This window comes from Amblyomma maculatum, chromosome 7, assembly GCF_055883805.1.
Source record: "Amblyomma maculatum isolate TAMU_Amacu chromosome 7, ASM5588380v1, whole genome shotgun sequence".
Lineage (NCBI taxonomy): Eukaryota > Metazoa > Arthropoda > Arachnida > Ixodida > Ixodidae > Amblyomma > Amblyomma maculatum.
In genome coordinates, this window is record NC_139350.1 from 24,601,996 (window position 1) to 24,622,955 (window position 20,960).

The 20,960-nt window shown below is 47.7% G+C and overlaps 1 protein-coding gene across 10 annotated transcripts in view; it reads left to right on the forward strand.

Moving 5' to 3' along the window:
- LOC146182824 (rap guanine nucleotide exchange factor 6-like) overlaps positions 1 to 20,960 on the forward strand; it is a 582,921-nt gene that overhangs the window by 367,996 nt on the left and 193,965 nt on the right. The window contains exon 1 of one of the 10 annotated variants that reach the window (XM_084608932.1): positions 11,765 to 14,765. The exons of the other annotated variants lie outside the window; for them this stretch is intronic. Within the exon in view, the coding sequence (XP_084465058.1) occupies positions 14,662 to 14,765 (104 nt within the window). The 5' untranslated portion in view covers positions 11,765 to 14,661. Of the gene's footprint in view, positions 1 to 11,764; positions 14,766 to 20,960 lie in introns of those variants that run through there. 10 annotated transcript variants of the gene reach the window in all.

Genomic DNA, 20,960 nt, shown 5'->3' on the forward strand with positions numbered 1-20,960 from the left:
TATCGACACGATCACGTTACCTTTGAGAGCGATGTGCAAACAAGGCGTTTCCGTACTTTACAACACTGTATGAAGTGCATGCATAAATACCTTTTTTGCCGAAAAAAGAAGGAAATATTTAACTGTAAACAATAACCAAGCAGTACTACGCAGTCTGCTCATAAATGTATCATGTGACTTTGTTGCGCAAGATCACTATCAAAATAAGCACCCGAATGATTTATAAAATGAACACTTCATACTGGAGTACAGTGGCAATCTTGATCGGTGTGACGGTGTACAAGAAGTATATGCACTCAATACTGTTATCTTCTCGCTGTTTTAAAAAGCAGACTAATTTAGTTTTTGTTTACCAAAATGTCATTCGAATAAAAGGAGGTCATTGCATTATATGTATATTTTTCAGAACAAAAGGACAGGACAGAGTCAAGCGCTGACTTACAACTAAGTGTATTTAGAGGAAACAGTATAACATTTGCACCACCACCACTGTTCTGGCTAATATATTTTTTTTGTAGCAAGACAACAGCAAAAGACCAAGCGATTGAATATTGCAGATTCGAAGACATTTATAAATAAATTGAAAAGTAGCGATGATAAAATGAACCCTTGAAATATCTCAGCTTTCAAAATCTGACGACTGCTAACGGCTCTGGTAATATCGATGGGTATACGACTTGACAGCGAGCTTGTAACTTTTCAAAATGCCATGAAATACTCCCCTTAATCCGTACAGGTACTATTTTCGCAATAATATTTCGTAGTTTGCCATGTCAAACTCCATCTAGAAACACGTAGCAGGTAAACAGATTGTGATTAGAAGCCACGTAAAATTCATCCAGGAATTTTTCGAATAGTCGAAGCCTTTCACAGCCTCAATTGAAACAGAACAGTCGGTCAGGTGGAACTTCCTTTTTCTTTTTTTTTTGTTGTTTTTTTTTGTTTTTGTTTTTTTCTTCAATAATGAGGGCATGCACTCAAATTTTTCTATAATTTGGGAAAGTGTTGGTGAAACTTATATATGTCTATATGATCCTGAATGTTCTTTCTCTTGCCATCTTTGTTTATGTATTTATTAATCGCGGTTTTTAGTGTACTCGCAAATTGCAGCATTCTCTAAAAATCTGTTCAGGATAAAAAGAACTCAAGAGCTACAAAACTTCTTAAAGCAGAGACGCTGTAATATCGTCGAAAGCTGAAGATTATGCGCGCGACGTTCACTGCCAACGCTTTCGGTAAAAAGGTGGCCGCAGGTAAGGTATACGTGTCAGGGAACATACGCATTGCTTCAAGGATGAATACGACTAGATGCGTGTTTGTTGAATATATTTGAGTTGTTTCCTGAGGATCACAAAAACAAAACAAAAAATCACGGAAAGATGACTCATTTCTGTTAATGACTCTGATATAATTAATCCATGATCGGGTTTTGGCAGGATTTCTGGCAGCCATAGTTTAATCTGCTGGCTGTAGTATTGACGTTTAGCGAAACGAATGAGTGCAGTAAACTCTGTTTCTTTCGACCCATAACCAATATCTGTGCGAATTCGCTTACATAATTCCCACATTAAAGCAGATATGATTGTATCTATTTTTTTTTTTTTTTTTTGTATGATCCGCTTACAAGCTTGTTCAGACGTTTGCAATTGTTGGCAGAATAAATAATAGGCTAAGTCACGGTGATTATATCTATATAAAGACGACTAGTCAAAGATATCAGGTTATCTAATTTACACTGATTAACAATAGTAACATGTAAGTTACATTGAGTGGTATCAGAAGTTGACTGTCTTCAGTTCAGTTCAGTCGTGTCCGACTCTTCGTGACCCTATGGACCATATCACGCCACGCTTTCCGGTCTCTCACTATTTTCGTAACATCACTTAACTTCATCTGCAGCGCCTCAAGGATGCCATCTAACCATCGCATTCGCTGCCTACCCCTTCTCCGGCGACCCTCAACCTTTCCCAACATCAAATCTTTCTCCAGCGACTCCTCTCTTCTCATCAGATGACCAAAGTAGCTGAGCTTTAACTTTAGAGTTTGACTCTCCAATGAGCAGTCAGAGTTTATGGTTGACAATATCGACTGATTTGATCTTCTGGCAGTCCAAGGAACTCCCAAGAGTCTTCGCCAGCACCACAATTCAAACGCGTCAATTCTTCGGCGGTCAGCCTTTTTCACAGTCCAACTCTCGCATCCATACATCACAACTGGAAAGACCATAGCACGAGTTATACGGATCTTGGTTGGCAGACTAATGTCTCTGCTCTTTACTAGGCGGTCAAGGCTAACCATTGCTCTCTTTCCCAGAAGCAGGCGTCTCCTAATTTCATGGCTGCAGTCTCCTTCCGAGGTAATCTTGGAGCCCAAGAAGAGAAAATCTGTCACAGCTTCGACTTCTTGTCCCTTGATGCTCCAGGACTTGATAGGGCAAGACGCCATGATCTTTGTCTTTTTAATGTTCAGTTTAAGCCCAAACTTCTCACTCTCTTCTTGTACACGCATCAGAAGTCTCTATAGTTCCACTTCACTTTCTGCCATTAAAGTGGTATCATCCGCACGCTGTCTTAGATCGTCTCGAAGTAGTGCGGTCAAGGAAACGACAAACGGTAAAGCAGTGATCGGCCAAACGTTGAATTATGACCGCTAAGGAGAGATTGCAGTTGGGAGCACGCATATCTATGTGATCTATACAGTGTTAACTGTCTCGCCGGGGTGCAGTGGTTACGGCGCTCGACTACTGTACCCAGTAGTACCCAAGGAAGCGGGATCGAATCCGGGCCTCGGCGGCCGCTTTTCGATGGAGGCGAAACGAAGTGGCATCCGTGTGTTGTGCGATGTCGGTGCATGTTAAAGAACCCCAGGTGGTCGAAATTTCCGGAGCCCTCCACTGCGGCGTCTCTCATAGCCTGAGTCGCTTTGGGACGTTAAACCCACAAAACCAAAACAAGTGTTACCTAACCTGCCTCCCACCACATCCTCAGGAGAAGGTATCTTGATAGCATTTCCAATGACAAAAGCTGAAGGAACGGCCAAGTATCAGCCACTACAGTTTTGTGGGGCAAATATAAGTGCCTATGTTCATCTTCGCTATGCAGAATTGATCTGTAGTGCTGATCGACTATAAGATTACTTTCAATTCCAGGAAAAAAAGCTGTTCACACTGTCTTTCTCATGGCTGTCGGTTAATTTCCAGCAACATTATTGACGTTAACTTGGAGCGAAACTTCGAAGCTAGGCATTCTGCATGCGCGAACAATACATCATTTCCAGATGTGACAAACGTCTCTCGTGCAAAGAGAGCAAATTACACCTCCTGCACGTAAAGAACGAGTCGCTAATTTTGACTGGCATACCTCTAAGCGTAAGCAAAGATAGGCAAGAATCTGGAAAAATTATTTCTGCTAGCACAAATATATATGCAAAATATGTGGCACCCTCTCTAATAGTTCTAAATTCTTCGCGGTACTTGCGAAGCTGCGGTATTAACATTAATCGCCGTATATTCTGTGCCAGAATTTGGGCCGATGCCCTGCTGGACCAATTCGCTAAGCTAATGGAGCGACATTTTATTTTATTTTATTTTTTACTATTTAGCTGTGACATGTCAGCTTCATATAGTTTACTCGGATGAAAAGAGCCTTCTCTTTCTTGGAAAAAAACGTTTTCTCCTTTTAAGCAAACATATTTGTACTCATTCTCTACTGGTTCTGCTTTGTTACGTTGTCATTGGAAAATATTTTGGTACCAACTTTTATTCGTGCTTTTCTTTGAGCTTGCTTCGAGCGTCAGTCTTTCGCTGGTTGCCACGGTAGAGAAGCCGCCAGGATGATCGGAGTGTTGTCTTTTTTTTTTTTTTTTTTAGGAAGGCGGTACAATGACGATGTTGTCAGATGAAAAGTGTTATATCTCCAGTTTGGAGCAGATTTTCATTTGGAGCAACTGACATACCATATAGTTATCAGTGTTAGCCTCCTGGATGTATTTCTCTGCTTCGCTTTGTTCTTAGAGCACAGCTGCGCGGTCTCTTCTCTTACAGTCCCACGCAAAGCATGCACGTATTTGTCCCGCGTGAATTCCTGGCTCAACTTTACCTCCTGTCCAAACGCTTCTCATTGTTGCGATCGGAGAGAGTAGCCCAATCTTCAAGGCCTTCCGCTGTTTTCGCCAGGTTTAGGACTCCTGCTTTCAGAATTAGCAAAGAATATGCGTTGACCACTATAGTTCTGCTACGATTCAGCATTCTTTTTTTTTTTTTCATTTCTCATGTTTTCTACTAGGGCTGATAATGCTTCCGCGCTTTCTATTCTTTGTTTAAACTCCTCCTACATGTTTTACAGAACCATCAGGTTTGGCTGGATCCATTGCGGTAATTGCGTTGGCTGTTATCTCCGAGCAGCCCTGACCTAGGCGGTATGAGTGCTAGCAATCTCAGCACTGCATAATCCGCTGGTCACGTGGAGACTGCTAGCCCCGCCGGGGTGGTGCAGTGGTTACGGCGCTCGACTACTGTGCCCGAGGACGCGGGATCGAATCCCGACCTCGGCGGCCGCTTTTCGATGGAGGCGAAATGCAGTGGCGTCGGTGTGCGGTGCGATGTCAGTGCGCGTTAAAGAACCCCAGGTGGTCGAAATTTCCGGAGTCCTCCACCACGGCGTCTCTCATAGCCTGAGTCGCTTTGGGGCGTTAAACCCCACAAACCAAACCAAACCAAACGTGGCGACTGCTGTTCACAAGCGCCTTCGTAAGACAGTACAACAGAATAGCACAGGTGATCGGTCGGAGCATTAGCTCATTGGTGACCGCACCTCAGCATTGGCTGCATGACGCGGGCAGTGGAGAGATGGCGCTTGCCACGAGTGGTGATAGCTATCTTCGACGACAGGATAGGCTATCCCTTGATTTTTACGACTGGCCGCTCGCTGGTTTCGTCTGATGCTGTCGTTATGCTGACGTTCGGGCATATGAAAACTGAAAATGAATAATGTACTACATTTGAAATCGGGGATCTTTATAAAATACGGCCCTGCTCACCTTTGTTGGCATAGGTTGTGCCTCCTCTTACTTAAACGGATGGTTTTTTCCTTCTGTCCTGTGCTGTGGACAACAGTAATAGCAGTAAAGTAGTAGTAGCAAACGTAGTGGTACAATAATAATAATAATAATAATAATAATAATAATAATAATAATAATAATAATAATAATAATAATAATAATAATAATAATAATAATAATAATAATAATAATAATAATAATAATCGTGGTGGTAGTAGTAGTAGTAGTAGTAGTAGTAGTAGTAGCAGCAGTAGTAGTAGTAGTAGTGTTAGATGTTGTAATAATGGTTGTAGTATAGCGGTCAATCAGAAAGCAAACTGCAAGAGTAGCAAATCTCCCAGCGGCATGGCCATCATCACGTCCAACGGTGCGCGAATTCTCATCAGAGCAGTTTTGTTTTGTTTTAATATTGCCTTGATTGAAATTACCCAGCTGCAGCAGCTTGAAATTCTAACCCGGGCCATGATTTTAGCAGTACCCCCCCCCCCCCTTTTTTTTTTTTTTTTATCGCGGACATCGGCACGGGCTGTTCGTGACGCCTGATGCAGGCCGGTATACGTCTTCCTAGACGCAGATTTTAACACTGCTGTAGCTGTATTTTGCTTTTACGAAGTAGCCATAAGCGAGCGCTAACAGCATGTATTTTTCAGTGCATATGCGTATGCTAGACAAACTGTGATCCTTGCTGCGCTGTTTTCCAAACTCTTGGAGCGTGAATAGAGTGTAAGGATCATTTATACATATCTCCGGGTATGTTTAAAATTAAATACCTAACAGGCTCTGCAAACATATTTCTTCCTCTTCGCCAATGGAGTCGTTCGCTGTGGCGGTAGAAGTTGACGCACTCCTGCCATTATATACTCTCTTTTTGAGCGCCTGTCCAGCACAGCATCTCTTGTGGTGCTCTAAAGAATGCAGGAAATTTTGCTCATTCGCAATTCATAACATTCGAATTGATCCCTGTAGCGCTCTTTTCGATATCTGCAGGCTTTCGAATATTGGCCGATAGTGCTTCGACGTGCGTATAAGACGAAGGCGTTGCTTGCTTCATGAGCTTTCTTTCTAGACATTATCCCCTGACTCTCCGTGTAGCCTTCCCTCCTTGCAGGAATTTTGTCTTGTACATATATCGCTCATTCATCAATCTCCGAGAGGAACCTGACTCGAAATTTGTGCGCTATAGCCATGCAGGAAGGCCATGTCTCGTCGCCGTGGAGTTGACTTCAGTACGGCGAATGCCAGTCCGGTGTGCGATCTCTCGTTGCATGCGGCCGCTCCTGAACTTTGTCTGCGGTTCGTCTGTGGGACGCTGTGCGGAGCTTGGGCTGAGCTCGTTTGTCGTTGTGGGCTGCACGGAGGAAGTTGTCAAATCAGTGCCCAGGAAAGAAGGCTTGCTCGTAAGCGTACCGTACGAGAAAGTCGGAAGACTGCTGCTCGCAACTATATGCGAGGCAGATTTGCACACCTCCCGGCCCAGAATATGGCGGCACACACGCACGCACACATATATCCGGGCCTTTCGCGGCGGCGTATACGGTGCGGCGCTGCGGCCTTCCATCACCGCACGGCAGCTCGGCCGCCACCGTGCGATGCCTTGGCGCCGAATGCATAAAAGATGGGCTCTCGCGGAGCCGGCCCGACGTTCCTGGGGTCCCCGCCCAGCAAGTTCGTCCCCCTCCTACCCTTTCGCCTCTTTCTGTGCGCATTTTCTTTGCGAGGAAGGTGCTTCTTCGCCAGCGCAGTCACAACGTACAAGTTTTGTTACACTACTGTGCGGAGAGCACACGCTCCTGCATTGAACTGACAGCTGAGCGCTTTTTTGTCTTGTGTGAGTTGAGCAGATCGAGGCACTTCGTGTAACTTTTGCCGCGATGCTGTGTAGTGCGATCACTCGCCGCATCTGTGCGTAAGTGTGAGAATTAGCACGAACACATCGACAGGCATGTAGGAAGAAGTGGTTGACAGGTACTTGCGTTGCAAGATCAAGCCAGATTTAGCCCTTTTCTATAGGCAATGATCCGATACATACCGAGCGTTGCGCACTGCGCAAGTTATCGAAATTTAGGTTCAGGTCGGTTTTTAAAATGCGAATCGAGAGCTCCGGTTACTAGCTCAATGAGCGCCGAAACAACTGACGATCGTATTTCCAACGGAAACGTGCTTGACCAGAGTTACCTGCAAATACGCGCTGGAAATTCGCCACCATGTGAAGCATATAGTACGTATACAAGACATGAGGCTATGAATTAGATGTCGGAAGTCTGCCTTCGCCGAGAGCAGAATCGCGTTTGTGCCGCGTCAGAATAGCATGTCTTTTTCGTATCCAGTTGGCCATAATCACTTCGTAATGCATTGAACTGGAACCACCTCCACGCCCTAAGGGAAGGCGAATTAGTAATTTCTGTGTCAACGTTCCTTCGAATTTCGGTCATAACATTAAAGTGCCTACTTTTGAGATATTTCTTCTTTTTCTTCGCACATGGGAGTGTGGAATAGCCACTTCGTGATAAACCTTGTTCGTCCAGTTACTCTTGTTATCTAGCTTTTACAGTGAGCGAAAATAGAAAGTGCCACAAATTACCAGCTTTCTCTGTGGTATATCACCTACTTCTGCTGAGCATGAATGATTGCTCGTCATGGCGGAGGATCCGAAGAAAACATAGTATGTTACGTTTTTTTTTTTTTTTAATGATGCTAGTTTTGTATCCGTCTTTTAAGCCGCACTAATTGTCTTTCCTGCAAATTCACGATGCTTCGTTGGGGAAAACACCGCTTCGATGCAAGTTAAATGCGTCTCATTCCGTCTAAAGAACACTTGCGCGAATATAATTTCTAATTTTTTTTTTTTTTTTGTCTTTCAGAAAGCCATGTGCACTTTTGAGCTGGGTCATGGACGCAGCCCGCGTGTATGGCTGGCTAAATTAAATTATCTAAGTGAGCCTGAACGAGCTGCGCCAGAGATGTCCGCGCATTAACCGGATGAGCCTTGACAAGCCGAGGCGGCCGGGAGTTACGCCCGACTTCTGTCTTGGCCCTCTGTGTTGTTTATAACTCTGCACGAACGGGCAGACACTTGTTCTTTCGGAGTCAGCGAGAAAACCGTTTCTTAACGCGACCCACGCCTTGTTTGTGAAGAGTATAGGTCCTTTGTGGTTACAAAAGGAGGGCGCAGTGGCCTCTGTGTGGTTGCAATTCCATGCAGTTCACTTAAGTCACGACAGAGGCCTTCGCCGGCTTGAGAAGGGATCTGCGGCGTCTAAGGGACGAGGGCTAGAGGGTGTGTGAAACATGCTGTAATTCATCTTACCTCATCATACTTCATACTTCATCGATATGCCTTGAATATCACTTCTATTCCTGGCGCTCGCCAAACAGTAGTTCTTAGCCAACCGTGTTCAACGTTGTTCATCCGACGTTGCTATATGTAACATGTGTCAGCACTGGAACACTTTTTTTAGGCATGAACTGCTTTTGGCGCCCGATGTCTGCGCGCCGGTGGGGGGAACACTGCGCCGAAACGGAAGAGAACACTGAAGTGAATCGAAGACGAACCTGAATGCTGAAAGAAATTTCGTGGGTTTCCCCCCTTGAGCTGCCTTGTACACGTTGCAGAAAATAAGTAACCGATTGCAATTGCACTTGCTCAGTTTCAAATGTAACTGATGACAGGCGAACAATTACGGCCCCAGAAAAGTGAGTAATAATTACAGAACAGTATAGTCTATTGCGTTGCTTTTTTTCGAACTTTATTTTCTTTACGCAAACTCGCTCAAGCTGCAGTAAGCTATACCGCGGCTGCCTTGAACTTTTTTTACGAGCAGTTAATTTTCTACAAGAGTTGCTTTTAAAGTTGTAATCACTCATTTTTCCACTTTTCCTCGTGAAGACTACAGCCGTAACTTCTTGATTCATACCGGTAGCGAAGAAGCACATACACAAAGAGAATGGACATGGAAAAACACGGATTTTGCATGTTGCCGTGTTTTTGCATGTTCCTTCTCTTTGTGTTCGTGCTTCTTCGCTGCCGGTATGAATCAAGGATGTTACCAACTTTCCCAAAAACTTGTTTTAATCAGCCGTAACACATTAACATTCTATTAAAGTAAGCGCTAGATAGTGGGGCTGTGTTGTACCACGTACGAACACCTTGCGCACCCACTCGTAGTTTGCGCAATGTTTTGTTGCCACTTTATCATCTATGACCCGCCGTGGTGGCTCAGTGGTTTGGGCGCTGGACCCAGCTCAACAGACCCTCATCAATGCCATCGAAGCCATTAAGAACACATCTGTTCGGTTTATATATCTCCAATTTTTCTCGCACAGCCAGTGTTTCACTCATTAAATATAACCTTAATTAACCCGATTTAAAGATCGAGGAAAAATGTCTCGCCTACAGGCTTTTTTTTTTTTTTCGCAAAGTATTCTTGGTAACGCGAACTTATAGCTTAACCCACGCACCTACCATCCCGCACATATAGATCACGGCCATAATGTTTTTATTCATTGTTGTCCAAACTCCCGCTGCGGTGGCTCAGCGATTACGGCGCTCGACTGCTGCACTCACTAAAGTGGGATCGAATCCCGGCCGTGGTGGTCGCTCTTCCATGGAGGCGAAAAGCAAGGTGCCTTGGTGCTGTGCGATGTCAGTGCACGTTAAAGAACCCCAGGTGGTCGAAATTTCCGGAGTCTTCCACTACAGTTTTTCTCATAGCATGAGCCGTTTAGAGTTCCTATACAGGCTTTGCCAAAGCTTATATAGAACTCGAGACTTGCTTTGAGACTTCCTACCCAATAATAAAAAAAAAAAAAAAAAAAAAAAAAACATCTGAAGTACTTTTTGATTCATTTTTACCAAAGACAAGTTCGAGTGGAACTGCCTTCTCCCATCTATCACATCAATTGAGGATGCATTGTTTTCTAAATCCGCTATTAGTTGCCATTTTATGTAACTATTTAGCAATTTTCTGTTCCTCAGCGTGGTACGCATTTTACATTTTGACCTGCCTTGCGTCCTCTTTGTTACGTTTTGTTATTCCTTTGCACATTGTTTGAATCTGTTGTCATGTTAAATAGAACGCCCATCCCCTCTGTAATTCCTATGGGCAATGTCTTGGCATTTTGCTTTTATGTAGTTTAACAACCCAAAGCGACTCAGGCTATGAGAGACGCCGGAGTGGAGGGCTCCGGAAATGTCGACCACCTGGGGTACTTAACGTGCACTGGCAACGCACAGCACACATGCGCCTCGCTTTTCACCTCCATGGAAAAGCGGCCGCCGAGGCCGGGATTCGATCCCGCATCCTTGGGCACAGTATAGTCGAGCGCCCTAACCACTGCGCCACCACGGCGGGGGTTGAGGGTAATGAATGAATGAATGAATGAATGAATGAATGAATGAATGAATGAATGAATGAATGAAAGCCAACTGTGAATGATCGATTCCGGCTTCCATATACTTCGTAGTAAACTTCGCAAGTCACGTTAATGTTGCATTTATCTCGTTAGGCATAGCTTCATTTCAACGGCCACAGTCTGTCGAGAAACGTGAAGAATGTGTTGGCTGACCGGCATTTTATTTTCCGTGCTCCAGTTCTTATCGTAGTCGTTACGGCTTCGAATCTGTAATCCCGCAGGCTTTAAATGGCCACTGACCACTTATGTGCCGTCACCCGCAGCATGCTTCATGAGCGCTTTGTGCCGCACTTTCATGGCTCGATGAATATTTGGAACGGTGGCTAGACGCGGCTGCACGGGGAGTACGAATAGCTAACATTCATTCCGCTTGATAATCTGAAAAGCAAAAATCTACTGCGCTTTTACTTCCCCGAGGAAAATGACACAAATTTACTGTGACATGGCAGCGATGGGAAACGCTGCCATGCCACATCACCTTCCTTCCTCGATCGCGACGCGTTGGGTGCGTTTTACAGGGACCATCACGAACGAAGTCTGCCAAGCGGAGCAGAGGATAAACTTAGTCTGCATTTGCTTGCACCGATTTGCTTACCTTACTTTCATATTGCAGCATGTAGGAAGGCTGTCTGACGCTAAATGTACTTCTGCATTACACTTTACTCCACTTAACTGGTCATTTCTATTCACTGTCGTCAGTGACGTTGATTTCCTTTTTGTGTAGCATAACATTTCTTGCATTACTGCATTAAACGCATCACACATTCGCATATCACTTTTTTTTTAAGACACACGCGAACCACATTGAAAAACTTCCAGAATAAATGCAATAAAAATCGATTTGACAGCGTGCATAAAAATCGGTGTTAAATTTCGCGTCTTTCATCTGCGCCGTGCAATCGCGGATCGCCATCCTGAAGCGTCGAGACTCAGTCTCTGAACGTGCGTGTCACGTTTTCTCGAGAGCAGAATATTGATCATGGTGGACGAGCTGTGTTCTCAGGTGTTTTGTGTTGATTTTTATTTATTTGTTTCCTACCCACGGGCAGGACAGACACCAGCTGCGAGCGCAGGGCGTGCACGACGAGAGAGCGTCGGTTGGGAGGCGCGCGGCGGTTGCTGCAGGCGGCAGTAGCGGATCTGTCGTTTTTCGCTTGAGCGAGCTTCCTGACCCCAGCGTCAGGCGCCGCTGCCGGCGGCAGCGCCGTCAGAGAGCTCGCGCACGCGCAGTAGGTCGCCCGCGCCCGCACGTTTTTCGGTTTTCGCGAGGAGAGAAGAGTCGCGCGCAGGCTGTGGCAGCGGAGGTTTCGCTAAGTGGAGGTGTTTTGTTGTGGCGTGCCGGCGGTGGTGGTTGTCCACCGCGCGGTGGTGTGCTCGGTGTGATGTACCTTTCGGCGCAGTACCGTTGAGTTTCGTCAGGTAGCAACGAAGTGGAGTCTACGTGCCCTCGTTTGTTTACTCCTGTGCGCGTTTGTACTTTGTGAGTGCGCGCGTGTATCCGTGGCCGCGTGACCCGTACGTGAGTGTTTGCGTTGGCCGGGTTCCGACGGAGCCTAGTTAACGTGCAGGCCTGTGACTAACGGTCAATCTGAATTTCTCGCGCGTTGTTACTTGTACGAGCTTTCGCCATTTCAATTGCCGTACCTTTTGTGCACGTCAGACGTGCCTGTTTCGGTAACCGTTCGCTGCCTCTCATCGCTAGCTTTCAAACTTGAGCATTCGTACTTCTTGTTCCTCCGTCTTCGAAGGCTGAACTGCATTTTTGTCGTCAGTATACTTTTCTTTTGCTGGTGTATGACCTTGCCTTTCTCTCAAACTTATTGAACTGTCCTGTTTGGTTTAACAAAAGAAGGTTAACGCAAGAAAAAACAACAAAACAACGGTTAGCTCTAATGCGTTGATCACCACGTGGTTTCAAACGAAAGTCGGCAAGAGTTATCGCACTGTCCAAAGCTCGCTAGTAAATCGGTACTTGCGTGCATCTCGTGTGGAGTGCACATCTGCACGAAGCTCTACTATTCTTGCAGTAGACCGTACGATCTCATTACGAAAGTGTTACGCTCGCCGTTCCAGTGCACGTTTTACGGAGCGTACTCCGTGCAGCCCAGGTACTTCTGCTAAATTTAATCGTTCTCCCGTTATAGCCTTGCCGTCAGTGCTGTATTCACAGCGCGTTCATTTTCGAGTGTGCGCTTGTTTGCATGAGTGACACGAGGGCTATACCCTGGGCCCAAGCTGTTTCTAAAACAAAAGGTTGCGCCGCTCCCTTCGAGTTAGAGAAGAAAGAAAGAGGTCCTTTGTTACGAGCTCAAGTCGCACTTGCAGCCTTTTTTCTTTCCTTCTGTGTTCCGAGCAAAGCAAGGGACGTGTTGGGGCTGCTGCTCTTCTTTTGGTCTCGCGCGTACGGCGCTCGCTCTCTGCCGCATTTTGTGAATAAACGCGTGACTCGCTAGCAAGAGCTGCGCCGCCTCAAGGAAGAAACTTTTCCGCGAGCACTTTGAGCGGCGGGCTGCCGGGCAGCGTCGGGCCTCTTCGCATTGTCTTCGCTGTCGCCAGCGGGGTCCTCACTCGCCTCTCGGAAAGAGAATAAGGAGCACCGTTATTATACCTGGCGCATTGTGTGCGCGTTCTCTCTCTTCATCTCTTTGTCACATTGCTTTTCGCTCTGCTTTTGCTTCCTTTAACACGGCGGCCGTGTCGGAGGCGAAAGCGAGAGCTGACGTTCCAGACTTGGCGCCATCTCCGCTATTCGAGCGTCCTCTACGCAGGGACCACAGTGAGCGAACTGGTTAGCCAGCAGGGTTGTTAGGGTTATAACATTCACTTTCGCGCATTTGCAGCCGCCGTTGTTGTGGTTTGTTGGCGGGGAACGCAGTGCCTCTTTCCTGATTGCTTGTTTTTATCCAGTGTGTTGCCTATCGTCCGCAGAAAATGACGCAGCTCTGCGGTTGGTTCTGCCGCCCGACGAAGGCCTAACCTCGTTTCGTCGTTCGTCCCCAATTTCATTTGTATCTCGGCCCGCTGCGGCGCTCCTGTCAGCTGCGTCGGCAGCGATTCTCCGTGCGGGCGAGACAGCGCTGCCGTCGTGTCGGCGACAGATCGGCTGTTGGACCTGTGACTCATGCTTGAAAGTGAGCTGCGGCGACTACATTTGATCAGGTGACGAGACTCGCTTCGTAGTTCGCCTCATTCGGTACCCTTCCTCGTATTGAGCCTCGCCCGCAAAGGCTAGCTTCGTACCGCGCAGTGGAGACACTAATCGTTGAGTGAGACCTTAACGTGGTTTTCTCCAGGGCACCAGTCTGTTAGTGCGATTTCTTTCGTGCCAACTCTGCTGTGATACGCCGGACTCCGGAGCCTCTGCGCCTGTCGCTGTTGGCGTCATTTCTTGGTCCTGTTGCTTCCGCTGACAGGAAACAAGAGAGTGGTTTAGCGGCGCTCGCTTTTCCGCCGGCCCTGTTGGCCAGAAAACAGTCCTTTCACCTCGTGGGACCAAAATAAGGGAAGCTAACGGCAGACGCGGCCGACTCGGGTGCCCAGTTACGTAAGCTCGCTTTTCACCCTCGCCAATTGTTGCTGCCATTGCTCCGGCTATTCAAGGACCGGGGGTATCCGGAACCAAGCGGTAAACAACTACAGCAGCGGTGCCTAGAACTGGGCGGGAGGGAGCCGCAGAAAAGAGCTCGGCGGCTGCTGACCGCCGGGATCGGCTTTCGCGTTCGACCTCTGACCCCTGCGCCTGGCGCGAGGAATGCCGGACTCCTCTGACAAGAGAGCGCCTCCGAGGGCGAGGCTTCCTGCTGCTGCCTCGGTTCCGGAATCCGCCGGCGATCGGCCCGTCGGGATGACGGCGCACTGTCTGGGAGCGGCTTAAAGGCGGCCAGTGCAACGAGTTCGACGACGCCTCCGCGGAAGCCCAAAATCTTGTCATGATGCGCGCACTCCTCGCTTAAGTCTGCCTCTCGCTGGCAGCCGTTGTTGCTTGACTTTTTCAACGGACGACGGTGCGGGTACTTGAAAGGTGCGTGTCATCGTTGTCGCTACAAGCGATGGCGGTCGCTGTTGCCGACGTCGAACTTGTGCTCGCGAGTGAAGTGAAAGAGATCGAGGGACTCGTCGCGTCGACTGTTGCGGATACTACGCTTTGGGTAAAGACGGCTCATTGGTGAACGGCGTTGCCTATCGGTAAAAATGACCGAACGATTTACCCGGGGCTCTGGGAGACCCCTTGTGACCAAGCAGAAGAGCATGGACGACGTACTTTCGGAGCTCCAGGGAAACGCCATGTTTCTCAGGTATGACGAACAGCGCGCGCAGTATTTCACGTGCCCAGCTTTTGCATGCGCTATTACTGGCCATTCGAGACACAGAACGTACTGGGACTCGTCGCCCATATGATGACTCCTGGTGCGTTCTTAATTCGTTCTGGTGCAGGTGGATGATTGCCGAGAAAACGTGTAACGCGGAAAGCTAAGGATGTGCTACAAGTGACAAACATTATCGTTGATTCCAAAAGTGTGTGGCCAAAAAGTGCTTCAATCAGTGCCTTCCCGCTCTTTTCGCGACTACTCTTCTGAGCTGGTATTTTTTTTTTTTTCTTCATTGAGTTCATTGGCAAACTCGAGAAAGAAAAGACGAGGATCTTTTCTTTCGCGAGCTGCCACTACAAGATTTATTTCTGGCTTGCTTGTGCGACAGGCGCGCGTTAACTGGCCAACCGTCTAAATATCGAAATCGTGCTAATAAACGGTAGTCAATAAATAAGCATGTGTAGGGAGTAAAACTTCAAGTTGCGAATCTATAGTGTATGGTGTCGTAACTCATGCATAACGCATAAAATCTCAGCGTAACAGCTTGCTTATTGGAGTATAAAATTCTTTTGCACAACTTTTCCGTCGCACCGAGTTCGTTACTAGCTCAAACTGGGAGTCCAGAACACGAAAGCAATTTCGCGGTACTTGTGTAAACAGCCGGTTTGTTTGTTAGCGCTGTTTGATCTTGAGCACGCATGCAAGCACCAGCTTGAGCTAGTAAGCCGTTGGCCCCGAAGTGTCAAATGGCTCGCAGAACACGCCTCACTTTTTTTCGCATCGGTGATTCATTGACACGAATAATTACTTGACCGTGAATGTCGGTGAGACTGTTTGGATATGTGATGTTGGTTGTGTTCGATTCTATTGCGTTTGCACCGCAAAGAAACAAAACAAAAAAGCTCTTTGACCACGTGAGCGCGCTATAGCCCCGGCGTGTTTTGCTGCGCTGTTGTTAACCGATAGGCGAGCGTATTAAGATTAGACGTTGCCGTCAGGTCGTCCGTCTGCAGTATAGACAGTGCAGCGCGGTTCTCTATGACCGTCGGCAGCGCCGCCTCAGATAAGCAGTCGGACGGCCTAGGAGAAAGTCACGCTTATCGCTTGCCTCGCTCGCTGGTGGCGGTGTGAGTTCGCCTGCTGCGCGCAAGGTCTGCGTGCAGTTTTGAAGCTAACACTGATGCTCGCTGTCTTCTCCAGCCGAGAGATAAGGCGGCAGACTCTGCTATGTTCTTTGGTTGCTAAGAGGAGCAAAAACAATGGTTTGAATCGATCGTGTGCTCTAGTCAAGCTGTAGGCAGGATGTTTTGCTTCTGTTTCTGTACTGAATATTCATCTCAGCGGAGCTTGCATATCGGTTGACAGCAAACAGTGCAGCCTCATTTCAAGCTGCCTGGTAAGTTCGGGAGATCACCTGCGCGTGCCCAAACGAAACCGCACAGTGCCGTAGCCTCTCTTGGTTGGACTGAATGTTTCTTCTTGTTTTTCTTTCTCATAGCGGGAGAGTTGGTAGTTGCCGGACTGCAGCCCGCAGGTTGATGTTGTATACTGTATAGTCTCTCATACATAAAAACAAGAAAGCTGTAGCCATGAAAGCCTAGCCCTTTCGCGTTTGTGGTGCGTGGTTGTTAATGACGACCTTACAACGGTACCGCTTTGAGTATATAGCTTGTTTTGGACCCCGCTTGTGATGTTTATTTGCCCTTGATAATATGTCTTCCTTGCTCACTTCTAATTAGAGAAACCCGGTTTTTAGTAAAAAAAAAAAAAAAAAAAAAGACCGGGGGGATGCGGGAAGGGGGGGGGGGCATGTACGGCGTTCCAGTGGCTGCTACAATTTTGTTCCTACTCCAAGTTGTTTCAGGCCTTGCTATATTTTCAGGAATGACTGAGCTGGCGTACATGGCACTGTTAGGATGCGCCGTAATTTCGGATTATGATCGCAGCATGAGTTTACGACAAGGCGCTGGCCTGAGCGAAAGAGAACACACTGACATGGTAAAAAAAAAAGAGAGAGAGAAAAAAAAAAAGCAGATGCGAACAGTGGTATGAGGTTAACAGCTAGAGATTTCATAGGTGTTAAACTGGCTAAATGTAAGGATATAATTGTATATGTATTCACTTAAGTGGGCTGGGTGTTTTTTTTTATTTATTTATTGCTTTTGAGATCTGCATCGTCTTTTGGCGCGACTGTGATCCTATAAATCGATCAGTAATAATCATGATGCGTGGACATGAGCTTTTTGTAAAATTAGTTTTTTTTTTTTTTACCGAATTAATATTCGACTGACAAAGCAAGTTGTCAAAGACCGCCGAAAAAAGAAAAAAAAAAAGCATTTGACTGCTTATATTTAAAGTATCGGAATCGAATCGCTGTCACGGCGGAGGTGAAATGCAAAAACACCGCCTGCTGTTCAATGTCAGTGCACTACTAAAGAACAGCAGGTGGTCAAAATTAATCTGCAGCCCATCTTTCAGAGTTGACGTTCTTCAGTACGTCAAACCCCGCGTGCCTTACACGCGCCATGCTGTGGCAGTATGCCAATCAAATGGGAATTTTCTTTCTACTGAGGTGACCTGCTCCTGTTATCTATAAACAGGCGTTCAATCGCACTGGCCCCCTATGCACGCACTCACCTTTACGAGGACCACTGGAATGCAGACCCGTTGTATTCAATATTGTGCCTGTTTCAGCCACGAGAGAATTCGACATTGGCTGTGTGCTTGGCTAGTCAACTTATACAATCTGCTGGGCCGCGCATTGCGGCAGAGGGGAAACAGTTTTATAGTCGAATACAGCTTAGGAACGTGACAGCAGGCACCTCTCAAAAGGGGTGCCAAATGGGGTCGAACAATTGTTATGGAGTTGAAGCTGATCCCATTTCCCGGATGCTAGGGGATTAATAACAATATCAATTGGTCCACAGGAAAGGCGCAGTATCTGTCACACTTGTTCTGTGAACACCTGAACCGTGCCGTAAGGGAAGGGAGGACGGTGGATTGAAATCGGAAAGGAAGAAAGAGGAGCTGTAGTGGAAGGCTACGGAATATTTTGGCCACCCGAGGATTTTGAACGTGGTCTGACATGGCATAGCACACGGATACCTATTCGTTTCACCTCCATCGAAACGCAGCCGCCGGCGGTCGTATTGAACCCAGGTACTTTGGCACAGTAGTCGGGAATCCTAACCACTGCACCACCGCGGCTGGGTCCAGGGGATTAACCGCGACACCATATGGTTGACGCCATTGGCTGGAGAGCCTCCTTGGAGGGTTGTTGCGGTAGTAAAGGCACTTGGGCGAACCGATGGATTCCGAACAACTAATCGTGTAGAGGATGCGGCTCCGGCCAACTCTGGGCGGCACGGTCGATCCGATGTCGCTGTGCGTTGGGAACGGAGCGTGGGGCGAACCGAGGAGGCAGCTTTATGCTTCCCGTTGCTTCTCGATAACGCATACATGAAGCAGCCTACGCGACCCCACAATAATCCAAGGACGAAGGCTTGGATTGGAATACGCTCCTGCGCATTTGTAGTCACATGGACATCGTATTTTTCACCTTGTACGATTCGACTACTCTGCGGACACCTTCCGGAAGCATTCATCCGCATCACATAATTTAGCCGGGCGATTGTGTCTCGTATTTCGATCTCGGATAATTTCTTTGGTCTCTCGCTTTTAGGGAACGTTGAAAAAAACGCGTTTGCAGTCAAGTACACGCTGTGTGTGGCGAAAATCGGCCTCTGCAAAGTCTCACCCGAAGGAAGATTGACGCGTTAGAAGAGCCGAAACATTCTAAAGTGTACAAATTTCTTGAGAAATGCAGCTGGCATACCAGAGTGCGTTCTGGGCCTCTGGGGCTTTATCTCAGAACAGTGTCTCGGGTTCTTACTGTGAGGTAGACGTCAGAGGTGTAAAATCATGACTGGCTGAATTATAGCGTACAGCAAAACAGCGCCGGTTTCTATAGGTTGTCCACTTATATTGTTTGTACATCTTCATGGTCTAGCTTTCTTTCAGGGTGTCGTCCCTTGTTTGAAGCGCAGTTTTCCACCCTGCTGAGTGGTCTGCGTTTATTTTTTTATTTCCCTGTCTCTTCTAGACTCTCCGTGTCTCGAACAGATTCAGTCGTCCATAGCCGCTAACCACCTTTGTCGCCCTCCTGACAAATCCCACGCTGTCCGAAATCGTTCGCTTTCGTCACTTTTCTGGGAAGGCAGCAGCGGGGCTGAGAAGTGAGCGCTGGGCATGGAGCCAGGAAAAAAATCGATGACCCTCTTCGTTTCCGGTGTCTTCGTCGTTTTTCTCGCCTGCACTTTTGCGCCCAATGCTTACCTGTCAAGGCTCGTCTCTGGGGCGTTGTCGAGTTTTTTTTTTTTTTTTTCTCCCGTTGGCGCGTGAGACATCCGCTAGGCTCTTTGCGCGCAGATAAAAAAGGCACGGGAACAATTTCTGCGCATGGACGCGCGCACACACACACACACACACACACACACACACACACACACACACACACACACACACACACACACACACACACACACACACACACACACACACACACACACACACACACACACACACACACACACACACACACACACACACACACACACACACAATTGATACGTTTCTTTAATCTGGGTGTGCTTATTTTAGCAGATATGCCTCAGACTAATTAAAATAGTGCGCGTGTGGTTGACAGCCTATTTCCCTGGACGCCATACGCCCCGCGGTCACCGAGCAAGGGCTCTGCGCTCGTGCTCAGACTAAACTGCTGTCCATGATAAATGGAGAGATAAGTTGGATTCCGGCTGGTTTTTCTGAAAAAATGCCTAACCGTTATAATTCTCGGTACAAAATGCAACTCGAGTAAGCTAAGCGGAGGGTGTTTTTCCGCACATTTCAGCCGTCCTGTGTTGAATCGAGAAACATCTCTTTGGAGCACATTGTAAAGTACGGTAGAAAAAAAAAAAAAAAGACGCCACGTGCGCACTTTTTGTACCCAATCACGCTTGCTTTTAATTCGGTTCGTGCTGCGTATTGTTGACATCGGTGGATGTCGAACAGTGTGATGCTCGTCGTGTGAAATGTTTCTGACCGGCATCGCTCGCGGTTTCAAGCCGTGTGCGGAATATTGGCGACCTGATAGCTCTCTGCGCGGCAGCCGTTTCGCCTCGCGTCAAGTTTGCGCAGCTTCTTGCGTTCAGCGCTTGACGACGCTGTCGCGGTTTTAACCTGAACTTGTGTCACAACTGAACGTAAGGCGCCGATCGGCTCCTGTCTGAGTAACCGAGCCGAACGTGGCGCTGACAGGCGGGCATTGGCCCGCCTGATTTGCTTTCGCCTGGTATGGAGAATGCGTCCCCAACGCCTCTGCATTTCTTGAACGGAGGCGTTGATCTCAGTACTCGTACAGGGAGGCGTACCGAAACTGCCGTACTCGTACAAGGGCTCGCCGTAGCGCACCCTCCTGCGTAGTGTATCGGAGCGTAACATTCACGCGCGATATCGTCGTCCGGATGCGCTCGACTCTGGCGTTACGCAATACGGCGGCGCATACCGCATTGGAAACATTTGTTTCAGCAGGCGCTGTGAATCGAAGAGAAAGAAAAGGACAGCGCTGGGGACAAATCGCGCACAATGAATGTAACGGCAGGAGCTGAGGCGGGTATTCTGCAACATTGAGCAACGAGCTTTCACGAAATCTTGTGGCGCGTGACGCAACCGTCGCGGTGCCCTTGTCTCGCGATGCCCGACAGGAGGCGCATTGACAGCCGGGACGGACGACCGGCTGTTCGCTTCTGCCTTCTGTGCTGACTGTTTTTGTTTTCCGGGACAGATGAGTGGAGTGACCGTGCTCTCGGCGAGCAAACCCGCGATGGACGTACGTAAGGAGGCCACCGTTCGAGGGCGGCGAAGTTGCGTCGTACCTCCCGACGGGAGGAACGGCAGGCGGAGGACACGGTGGGCACGACTGCGTCTGGCCGTCGCGTACAAGTAGTCCGCGAACAGTATAGCGGTGCGCCAGACGGCGGGCTTGAAATTCCTGCCGCTCGATTCTCGTGGGTGGGTGCTATAGGCGTGGAGCCGTGATGCAACGTACCGCGTGGACAGAACCGATCGATGTCGATACTGTTGAGATGTATCGAGAAGCCTGCCGTTGGCAGAGTAGAGGAG